The sequence below is a fragment of the Coregonus clupeaformis genome, chromosome 12 (genome assembly GCF_020615455.1).
Source record: "Coregonus clupeaformis isolate EN_2021a chromosome 12, ASM2061545v1, whole genome shotgun sequence".
NCBI classification, from domain to species: domain Eukaryota; kingdom Metazoa; phylum Chordata; class Actinopteri; order Salmoniformes; family Salmonidae; genus Coregonus; species Coregonus clupeaformis.
In genome coordinates this window covers 26803988-26816196 of record NC_059203.1, presented here as the reverse complement: position 1 = coordinate 26816196, position 12209 = coordinate 26803988, and the positions used below count along the sequence as shown (strand labels likewise).

Genomic DNA, 12209 nt, shown 5'->3' with positions numbered 1-12209 from the left:
GTACCAAAACAAATGATCTAATGGTTCTGTCTCTTCGCAGCAAAATCTGCAGAGCTGGGAAGATTGTATCCCCCATATAAATAACATTCTATTGGTAGCAAGAATTTTATATAATAATTTAAATTGAAAGATTCGAAGTTTTGAATCCGGTGTCGTTTTGCGTATCAGTTCATAAACACTATGCCATGGGATCGGTACGTCAAAAATCTCTTCCCAACTATTTTGCAATCTATATGGGACGGCTGTCAATCCCTTGGTCCTTAAATGAAACTGATATACCTTTTTATTTATCACAGTTTTCCTTAACCAATTATGTTCTTTAATGCAAGGCCGACAGACAAGTTCCTTACTTTCTCCTCCTTCCACTTTCCTCTTCCATTTTTGCGGTAAGGCTGCAATTATTTGGTTGTAATTTTGGGTAGAGCAGACATTTCCATATGTTTTTGTTAGCTGCATGTGCGACATAACTCCACCAGTCCGACCGATGATATCATTTACAAAGATTATACCTTTTTTAAACATTTTGTCAAAAAAAAAAGTTTTTTTGTCAATTACTATATTTGAGTTTAACCACAATATTTGTTGCATTATTTGTTCTGTCGTTTCTGGAGGATTAAATTGAAAATGCAACCAACTTTCTATGGCTTGTTTTAGAAATAGTGATATCTGGGAGATGATTTCATTTTCAAATAACTGAAAGTGAGTGGTTGTAATCTGAATAAAGCGAAAAAGGCCATTCTTGAACATTGGGTGAGACAATTTTACTAATTTGCTAGAGAACCAGTTCGGATTTAAGTATAACTTTTGTATGACTGAAGCTTTTAGTGATAGGTCTAATGCTTTAATATTTAATAATTTCTGTCCTCCAAATTCATATTCATTATATAAATAGGCCCATTCAATTTTGTCTGTCTTGCCGTTCCAAATAAAATTGAATATTTTTTTCTCATATAATTTAAAAAACTGTTCGCTGGGCGTAGGCAAGACCATAAGCAAATAGGTAAACTGGGATAATACTAAAGAGTTAATCAGGGTGAATTTTCCACAAATTGACAGGCACCCACCTTTCCATGGTAGCAAGATCTAATCTATTTTTGCTAACTTTCTATTAAAATTTATTGAAGTGAGATAATTTATTTCCTTTGGGATATGTATTCCAAGTATATCCACATCACCATCAGACCATTTTATTGGTAAACTACATGGCATTGTAAATTTTTAATTTTTTATTCATCCAATACGTAATATAGTACATTTGTCATAATTTGGTTGTAATCCAGAGAGGTTAGAAAATGTATCTAGATCCTCTATGAGAATGTGGAGTGATTCTAGTTGTGGATTTAAAAGAAAACATGAATCATCAGCGTACAATGACACCTTTGTTTTTAAGCCCTGGATTTCTAATCCCCTGATATTATTGTTGGATCTGATTTTAATAGCTAACATCTCGATGGCCAAAATAAATAGATATGCTGATAGTGGACAACCTTGTTTCACCCCTCTTGACAGTTTAAAACTTTCTGAGAAATAGCCATTATTTACTATTTTACACCTAGGGTTACTATACATGATTTTGACCCATTTTATAAGAGATTCACCAAAATTGAAATGCTCCAGGCATTTATATTTAAACCCCAGTCGTACTTTATCAAATGCCTTTTCGAAGTCTGCTATGAATAGCAGGCCTGGTTTCTCCAATTTTCCATAATGTTCTATTGTTTCCAAAACTTGCCCTATATTATCTCCAATGTATCTTCCTTGTAAAAAACCTGTCTGATTAGAATGAATAATATCCGACAATACCGTTTTAATTCTATGCGCTATACATTTTGCTAGAATTTTTGCATCACAACACTGAAGTGTAAGGGGCCTCCAATTTTTTAAATGGACTGGATTTTATATATTATATTTTCCACTTGTATCCTGTTTCAGTAATAATGAGATCAGACCTTCTTCTTGAGTGTCAGACAGTCTACCAGTTACATAGGAGTGGTTAAAACATGCTAATAGCAGTCCTCTTAGTATATCAAAAAAGGTTTGGTATACTTCGACTGGTATGCCATCCAACCCTGGAGTTTTTCCAGACTTAAAGTCTTTAATTGCATCCAGAAGTTACTCCTCTGAAATTTCACCTTCACATGAGTCTTTCTGTTTGGCTGTTAATTTTACATTATCAATAGAAAAAAAATATCTCTACAATTAGCTTCAGTTAGAGGAGATGGAGGCGACTGAAATGAAAACATATGCTTAAAGTACCTTGTTTCCTCCTTTAAAATATAATTTGGTGAATCATGGGTTACTCCATCAATTGTAACCAATTTCATTAAATTATTTTTGGTAGCATTCCTATGTTGAAGATTAAATAAGAATTTGGTGCATTTTTCCCCATATTCCATCCAGTTTGCTTTATTTTTATAATATATTAGACTTGATCTTTCTTGAATAAGTTTCTCCATTTCTTTTTGTTTTTCCTCTAATTTATTCTGAGCCTCTATGTTACAGTTTTTATTGCCATCTATCTGTTCTGTTAGACTTTCTATTTCCTTTGTTAGTATAAACACTTTTGATCTAAATTGGTTTTGTTTTCGAGATGAGTACTGAATTGCATGGCATTGCATGGCATTGCATACAATAAGGGGATTTGCTGTACCTACAGTGGGGAGAACAAGTATTTGATACACTGCCGATTTTGCAGTTGTTCCTACTTACAAAGCATGTAGAGGTCTGTAATTTTTATCATAGGTACACTTCAACTGTGAGAGACGGAATCTAAAACAAAAATCCAGAAAATCACATTGTATGTGCATTACCAGTATTAACTGCACCTGTTTGAACTCGTTACCTGTATGAAAGACACCTGTCCACACACTCAATCAAACAGACTCCAACCTCTCCACAATGGCCAAGACCAGAGAGCTGTGTAAGGACATCAGGGATAACATTGTAGACCTGCACAAGGCTGGGATGGGCTACAGGACAATAGGCAAGCAGCTTGGTGAGAAGGCAACAACTGTTGGCGCAATTATTAGAAAATGGAAGAACTTCAAGATGACGGTCAATCACCCTCGGTCTGGGGCTCCATGCAAGATCTCACCTCGTGGGGCATCAATGATCATGAGGAAGGTGAGGGATCAACCCAGAACTACACAGCAGGACCTGGTCAATGACCTGAAGAAGCTGGGACCACAGTCTCAAAGAAAACCATTAGTAACACACTACGCCGTCATGGATTAAAATCCTGCAGCGCACGCAAGGTCCTCCTGCTCAAGCCAGCGCATGTCCAGGCCCGTCTGAAGTTTGCCAATGACCATCTGGATGATCCAGAGGAGGAATGGGAGAAGGTCATGTGGTCTGATGAGACAAAAATAGAGCTTTTTGATCTAAACTCCACTCGCCTTGTTTGGAGGAAGAAGAAGGATGAGTACAACCCCAAGAACACCATCCCAACCGTGAAGCATGGAGGTGGAAACATCATTCTTTGGGGATGCTTTTCTGCAAAGGGGGCAGGACGACTGCACCGTATTGAGGAGAGGATGGATGGGGCCATGTATCGCGAGATCTTGGCCAACAACCTCCTTCCCTCAGAGCATTGAAGATGGGTCGTGGCTGGGTCTTCCAGCATGACAACGACCCGAAACACACAGCCAGGGCAACTAAGGAGTGGCTCTGTAAGAGGCATCTCAAGGTCCTGGAGTGGCCTAGCCAGTCTCCAGACCTGAACCCAATAGAAAATATTTGGAGGGAGCTGAAAGTCCGTATTGCCCAGTGACAGCCCCCAAAAAACTGAAGGATCTGGAGAAGGTCTGTATGGAGGAGTGGGCCAAAATCCCTGCTGCAGTGTGTGCAAACCTGGTCAAGACCTACAGGAAACGTATGACCTCTGTAATTGCAAACAAAGGTTTCTGTACCAAATATTAAGTTCTGCTTTTCTGATGTATCAAATACTTATGTCATGCAATAAAATGCAAATTAATTACTTAAAAATCATACAATGTGATTTTCTGGATTTTTGTTTTAGATTCCGTCTCTCACAGTTGAAGTGTACCTATGATAAAAATTACAGACCTCTACATGCTTTGTAAGTAGGTAAACCTGCAAAATTGGCAGTGTATCAAATACTTGTTCTCCCCACTGTATGTTTGTAAATGTACCATAAAAAAAACCCGTAATGATTGAGTGTCCATATAGCTGTACCATGATATTTGCATTGCTACTAAGTATCCCTTCAATTGTTCTCCACTAATTCCCCTGCTAAGGCCCCTCCCCATCCCAAGTTGAGCCGTCATCCCAGTGATCGGCATCCCACCCACATCCCTCCGGATCCCTAGGGCCCCGAGAGGCCAGGACCCATCCATCGAAAACAGCACACAGTGCCACGCACAAAACAGAAGCAGATTAACCGCCAAAAGCATTTCCAATGCTGTCACCTCTATATATAACTATTTAAAAATATATATCTATTCAAATATCTTGCATATCTTATTTTTCCATCATAATCAATTAATATGCGTAATAATGTCGGCAGTTCATACGTAGGATTTTAACATATAACCCGGATTGCCATTGTATTACATTTAATTTATTGCCAAGCAATTATTATCCTAGCAAATAATTACCGTGGTCATCCCCCCCACCAACATCCCCAGCCCCCCACAACAGATGCCGGCCAAACACATACGCACATACTCACATACTTCAACACACTCATCCCCCCTCCTCCACAATCCACCATAAAATCAGATACTCAAAATAGAACTGTTTGGCCATAATGACCATCGTTATGTTTGGAGGAAAAAGGGGGTTGCTTGCAAGCCGAAGAACACCATCCCAACCGTGAAGCACGGGGGTGGCAGCATCATGCTGTGGGGGTGCTTTGCTGCAGGAGGGACTGGTGCACTTCACAAAATAGATAGGTCATGAGGATGGAAAATTATGTGGATATATTGAAGCAACATCTCAAGACATCAGTCTGGAAGTTAAAGCTTGGTCGCAAATGGGTCTTCCAAATGGACAATGACCCCAAGCATACTTCCAAAGTTGTGGCAAAATGGCTTAAGGATAACAAAGTCAAGGTATTGGAGTGGCCATCACAAAGCCCTGACCTCAATCCTATAGAACATTTGTGGGAAGAACTGAAAAAGCGTGTGCGAGCAAGGAGGCCTACAAACCTGACTCAGTTACACCAGCACTGTCAGGAGGAATGGGCCAAAATTCACCCAATTTATTGTGGGAAGCTTGTGGAAGGCTACCCGAAACATTTGACCCAAGTTAAACAATTTAAAGGCAATGCTACCAAATACTAATTGAGTGTATGTAAACTTCTGACCCACTGGGAATGTGATGAAAGAAATAAAAGCTGAAATATATAATTCTCTTTACTATTATTCTGACATTTCACATTCTTAAAATAAAGTGGTGATCCTAACTGAACTAAGACAGGGAATGTTTACTAGGATTAAATGTCAGGAATTGTGAAAAACAGTGATTCCTCTCTCTGGATTCCACACACGTCTCATGGGATGTTTTCGTCTCATGGAAGGGAGGGAGACTGTCAGGGTTGAGTGTAGAGGTAACATGGAATCACACGCAGGACACACAGAGATTCGAAACAGATGTCTTTAGTGAAGTCCGAAAATACAAGCCAAACACGGCAACAGGCCACAGGCGAAACATACGCACACTGGTAAGAACCAAAGTAAATGCGCACAACGTGCAGGACTCTCTCAAACAAAACGAAATACAGAGAGCACAGAACAGCGAACCAACTACTACACGTGACATCGAACAATTACACACAACACCTGACCAAACACAAGAGAACTAAATAGGACGCATAATGAACACTTAACAATGAACAGGTGTAACAAACAGACAAAACCAATCAAACATAGAAACATAGAACGGTGGCAGCTAGTACTCCGGAGACGACGACCGCCGAAGCCTGCCCGAACAAGGAGAAGGAGCAGCCTCGGCCGAAACCGTGACAGAGACATGACAATGGGTGACTGTGCAATTTATTGCCGCGATCACCATGCTAGAGAGGAGAGAGGGGTGAGAAATGGGCAAAGATCTTTTGTTGTTGGGACTTGGGGGTGATATTCAAATCAAATCGAATCAAATTTTATTTGCCACATGCGCCGGATACAACAGGTGTAGACATTAAAGTGAAATGCTTACTTATAGCCCCCAAGTATAACAATGCATTTATTTCTTAATAAAAATTTCAATAAAACAACAACAAAAAAAAAGTGTTGAGAAAAAAAGAGCAGAAATAAAATATAATAACAGTAGGGAGGCTGTATACAGGGGGGTACCGGTGCAGAGTCAATGTGCGGGGGCACCGGCTAGTTGAGGTAGTTGAAGTAATATGTACATGTGGGTAGAGTTAAAGTGACTATGCATAAATAATTAACAGAGTAGCAGCAGCGTAAAAAGATGGGGTGGGGGTGCAAATAGTCCGGGTAGCCATGATTAGCTGTTCAGGAGTCTTATGGCTTGGGGGTAGAAGCTGTTGAGAAGCCTTTTGGACCTAGACTTGGCGCTCCGGTACCGCTTGCCGTGCGGTAGCAGAGAGAACTGTCTATGACTAGGGTGGCTGGAGTCTTTGACAATTTTGAGGGCCTTCCTCTGACACCGCCTGGTATAGAGGTCCTGGAAGGCAGGAAGCTTGATATTGTCAAAGCGTGCCAGCTGTCGTGGCCAGGAGCGGTGGAATAGTGTTGGTGTTTCTCTGGACATGAACATTAGGTGTGTGTGTAAAGGAATCCCCACCCAGGATTTGAACCTGGAGCCCGCCAAGTCTGTATCTATAACCTCTAGCCTACATACCACCCCCATCTCTAAAGTATCTCAACGCATTCCATATATCCCAACAGAGCAAGAGTCCTGACTGTCTAATAGTGTATGTACAATCAAGGACTTTACTTCACAAGTTACTTCGCCAATGTCCGAGCTGCCCCGGGCATACACATGGAGTAATTCTCAGTGAAATAGAGTGTTATCCCTTTACATAACTGTCATCTTCAGAAGTGTTGAGCTACTGTTGTTTTGGGACGCTAATACACAGCTGATTTACTACTGCAGGTGAGGGAGTCTGTGTGGTGTCAAACAGGTGTGACAGTAGCAGCAGGGAATGCAGCCAGGAGTCAGACTGCCATGGAATGAGTCAGAATGAGGTGACATTTCACAGGGAAGCCTGTCATTGTAGAGGACCTTTCCATTACTGTGCTTCTTCAGAAGTGTGTGTGCTAGCAGGAGTGTCAGAAGTGTGTTTTTCCAGAGGTGTGTGTGTGTGTATTGCCTCTCCTAGTGCCTCTGTGTCCCTGGGTGGGGACAGGGTTGGTTGTTGAATGCTGAGAAGCTCTGCCACAGGTTTCACAATAACAACTATGTTTCTCCTCACCAGGCTTCTCCTCAGGATTATCTTGAGATAACTGTGAAAGGCTGTTTGGCAATAAATCACATTGTTTCTTATTACATACATTATTCATGTGTGTTTGTATGATGCAGTATATTTAGTACAACTTGGTAGCCTATATGTGAGATATTTCAGATATTTTCAGTTATTGTGTGTTTGAGAATGAGCACATGGTTTGTTGTAATGTGTCTCTTTCCATGAATATCTGTGTGAGAGTTTTTGCATGAAATACAGAACATGTGAGGTCAGGTTTGTATTTGTTTGAGAGAGAGATGGGGAGAGAGGGAGACGGGGAGAGAGGGAGACAGGGAGGGAGAGAGAGAGAGAGAGAGAGAGAGAGGGAGGGAGAGAGAGAGAGAGAGAGAGAGAGAGAGAGAGAGAGAGGGAGAGAGAGAGAGAGAGAGAGAGAGAGAGAGAGAGAGAGAGACAGAGACAGAGAGAGAGACAGAGAGAGAGAGAGAGAGAGAGAGAGAGAGAGAGAGAGAGAGAGAGAGAGAGGGAGAGAGAGAGAGAGAGAGAGAGAGACAGAGAGAGAGAGAGAGAGAGAGAGAGGCATGGCTATTTACCTGTCTGTGTGTAGCAGAACACCCTGCTTTCTGATTGGTGGAGAGAGGGCAGGTACAGTTGGCTGGAGGCCAGAATTCAGGATTCCAGCAACACTGAGTCACATGGGCTGAAAAACACACACACACACACACACACACACACACACACACACACACACACACACACACACACACACACATGCACACACACACACACACACACAGCGCAGAGAGTACTCTATGATCGTACAAACACAAACCCCATGGCTCCCCCTCCCCCTCCTTTCTCTCGCTCCCTCCCTCCTTCCTCTCTCTCTCGCTTGCTCTCTCTCAAACACACACACACAAGCTCTGCAACAGACGAAGGCTCTTGTGTCTATGCAGTACAGCTCTGCTAGAGAGAGAGAACGAGAAGGCCAGGCAGAGTGAGAGAGAGAGAAAGAGAGAGAGAGAGAGAGAGAGAGAGAGAGAGAGAGAGAGAGAGAGAGAGAGAGAGAGAGAGAGAGAAGGAATGAGAGAGGGAGAGAGAGGAGGGCAGTAGCTACAGTGGACTCCCTGCCAGTCTCATCTCCAGCCCCTGAAATTTTCATCACCTGCTCCATTATTTAATCAGCACAAGTGCTTCTCTCACACTCCTCCTTTTTCCCAACACTCTGCTTGTTTTTTTTCTGCCAGCCGTTGGATCTACACCAGTATGTGTGAGTATGTGTAAGAGAGTGTGTGAGAGAGTGTGTGTGTACCGTCACTTCTCACTGGACTGCTGGACCAAAATGGATATCTATTCTAGGATTCCACTACAGTGGGACGGGGGTCTGTTGTTCCAGGGATGTTCTATGGTAGTGCTCACTGAGCCAGCTACAGCTACAACTAGAGGAGAGGACAGACTGTCACAGCAGAACTGACCGTGTTTACCATTCACTCCTCTTTACACACTGTAGGTTTGGACCCATCAGATCATATTAGATCTGTTTCTCTCTCTGGTTTGTTGTTTATTTTGAGCCTGATCTTTATTTTTTCTATTTTTTCCCTCTCCAGACGAGAAGGAGGAAGGAGTGTTGGGAAGTCTTCCTCTGCTCAGCTTTCGGATCGGAGGAGTGCAGGCGTCGGATAACATCAGCCGAAAGCACGCCTTTAAGGTCAGTACCCTCTAGGACTAAGTATGATGATGATGGTGATGGTGATGATGATGATGTTGATGATGATGATGAGGCAGTACAATGAGTACAGTATATGATTATCACCCTGGACAGAGAGAGCAGCAGTGATATTTGGGCCATTTAAATACTCTATCCAGGATTGGTGCTGATGGTTTTGTTGGGGTTTGGATACTGAGGACAGCCCAGGGAGAAGTGGTGACATTGTGGACAGTAGGGGATAATAGGGAATAAGCAGAGATGTCTGGGAGCCTGTCAAAACCAAACACCTACATGTACTCTCTCTCTCTCTCTCTCTCTCTCTCTCACACTGTACTTTGCATCGAAGTGCGCATTAATAAAAATAATGCTGAGAGAGAGAGAAACACACATAGGCAAAGTGAGCGAGGGGAAACAGAGATAAAGTGAGGGAGAGACAGAAAGAGAGAAAAGGAAGGACAGAGAGAGAAAGTGTTCTTCTTCTGGTCTTCCAGGCAGTAGCTGAGGGTTGAGAGAGAGAGAGAGAGAGAGAGAGAGAGAGAGAGAGAGAGAGAGAGAGACAATGCATATGAATCACCATCTCAGAATGTGGAGCTCAAGTAGTAGTCGTATGTCACAAATCATCTCTTGTCCCATAAACAAAAAGTATTCCAGATTTATTGTCATAAAAATGCAATCACTGTTAAACTATAACCTATTTTGGCATTTCCCACACGCAGTGTTTCAGAAAGGTGATGCAATACCATTTTGCAACATGCATTAGTCAAATGTCTTCTTCAAATTATTCAGATCAGCAGGCTCATTTGGTTTCTGTGATTAAGATGTATGGGTTGTACAGTATGTGTGTTGCAGTGTTTCGTTGTTTCGTTGCTGTGCATTGTTCGTTGTTGCCCCAGTGCCTCCGTGTGTCGGTGTTGAAACGAGAGCTGTTGTGACTGCCGTGGTGACATGCCATTTGCCTGCCGGTTCTATGAGGCAGTAGACTATACTGTAGAGCAGTAGCTAGCTAGAGGTTTCACCAAGCTACACTGGCTCCTCTGTAGTGCTCATGGTTTTAGAAACAAAGGGCAGTAGATGAATAGGCAAAATAATCAAAGTAAACAATGGTAAAAAAATGTATAATGTGTCCCAAAACCTCTAACGTCCAGTAGATGAGACTACAGAGATGTAATGTTCTTACTGTACATTGACACAGTGCTCTGGGTAGCCTATTCAGCTGTATGTTGTGGTAGTGCTGGCCAGTAAAATGTTATTAGTCTCCTTCCCTCCATGTTGTTAGCCTGCTGCCTGGTGTTGATTCTACAGGGAGGCAGTGTGAGACAGTATGAATGAGTCATGAGGACAGAGCAGACCAGCCAGGGGTTTCTAGAGAGACCTTTAGTATTTCAGGTGTTTACAGTGTGGACTATAAATGGATGTACTAAGTGCTGCGTAGGTCTACAAAATGCTGTCTGTGTTTCTGATGTTATAATACTGGAGCTTTTGTAGCTATCAGATGGATACTAATGCTCTGTCAACCACGTACATGGTTTTCAATGTTGCTTTTAAGGGCTTTGTACTGTACTGTACTGTACTGTACTGTACTGTACTTTTCTGTATTGTTCCAGGAACGAGGCTCTCAGTATTAGCCAGGTATTCGGAGTTAGATAGTGTACAGTACATGGGGATTAAGATATGTCACAGGGTCTAAGTAAAGGAGGGTGTGCAGCAAGGTATGCAGGGGTAAGTGCTGCTATACTGTGAGACAGACAGACAATACAGGTATGTCATAGTGTTTAAGTGTTCTCAGTACTAATACCGGGTGGTGGGCTGGTCTGGTCAGGCTCTTGTGAGGCGGGGTAGGGGAGGGTGTGTTTTTGGGCTGGCCACCCTCGTCTGGTCTGGTGGGGCCCCTCGGGCTGAGGAGGGGTTGGGACGGGTTGAGACGGGATGGGAGGGAAGTCGAGTCTGAGCACGCTCCTGGAGTCTGCTGGGATTCCTGTAGAACCAAATCTTTATGTCACCTGTTACTTCAAACTGACCAATGAGAGAGAAGCAGGGAGTGGGGGAGAGGGAGGGGAGACTCTAAAGTACATTTTAGCTTTGATTATAAGATTATAAGATTACCTTTCAAAGGTGAACTCCTTTGACTTTTCAGTACGTTTTTGCCATGAAGTCATGAATGCTTCATTAAATGAAAGGGTATAATCTTTAACACTTTAGATATGAGCCTAACCCAGCCTATTCAATAGCACTATCAGACTGTTAGGACTCCAAACAGAGAGAGCAGCCTGGGTGTGCTGTTCCTACCTGACCGTACCTGTAGCAGGTTCACAAAGTGCAGTCTGAGGTAACAGAAACAGAGGTGTGGTTGGAACTTGGAATATATCTTATTTATGACCAGGGTCACCCAGCCGTTACAACACTATCTGTCTTACCCTGGGTGGTTTAAACATGGTCCAACCCTATCTGACCGCACATGGTCCAACCCTGTCTGACCACACATGATCCAACCCAATCTGACCACACATGGTCCAACCCCATCTGACCACACATGGTCCAACCCTATCTGACCACACATGGTCAAACCCTATCTGTCCACACATGATCCAACCCAATCTGACCACACATGGTCCAACCCAATCTGACTACACATTGTCCAACCCTATCTGACCGCACATAGTCCAACCCAATCTGACCACACATGGTCCAACCCTATCTGACCACACATGGTCCAACCCAATCTGACCACACATGGTCCAACCCAATCTGAACACAGATGGTCCAACCCTACCTAACCACACATGGTCCAACCCTATCTGACCACACATGGTTCAACCCAATCTGACCACACATGGTTCAACCCAATCTGACCACACATGGTCCAACTCTATCTGACCACACATGGTTCAACCCAATCTGACCACACATGGTTCAACCCTGCGTAATATGTCTAACGGATGCCTCTCAGCTCACAGCGTTTTTCAAAGCAGCCTTTTCCCTCCTGTGTATTGGACTAAATTATTTAACGAGAACACTGGGTGTGGTGTGTAGTCTGTGGTGTGTTTGGTCTGTGGTCTGTGGTCTGTGGTATGTGGTCTGTGGTCTGTGGTGTGTGGGGTGTGGTGTGTGGTC

General features: G+C 42.9%; 1 protein-coding gene across 1 annotated transcript in view; it reads left to right on the top strand.

Moving 5' to 3' along the window:
* The window catches only part of LOC121578141 (pleckstrin homology domain-containing family A member 6), a 199263-nt gene that overhangs the window by 121818 nt on the left and 65236 nt on the right, over window positions 1-12209 (top strand). The window contains 1 exon segment of the mRNA XM_041892273.2: window positions 8998-9098. Within this exon segment, the coding sequence (XP_041748207.2) occupies window positions 8998-9098 (101 nt within the window).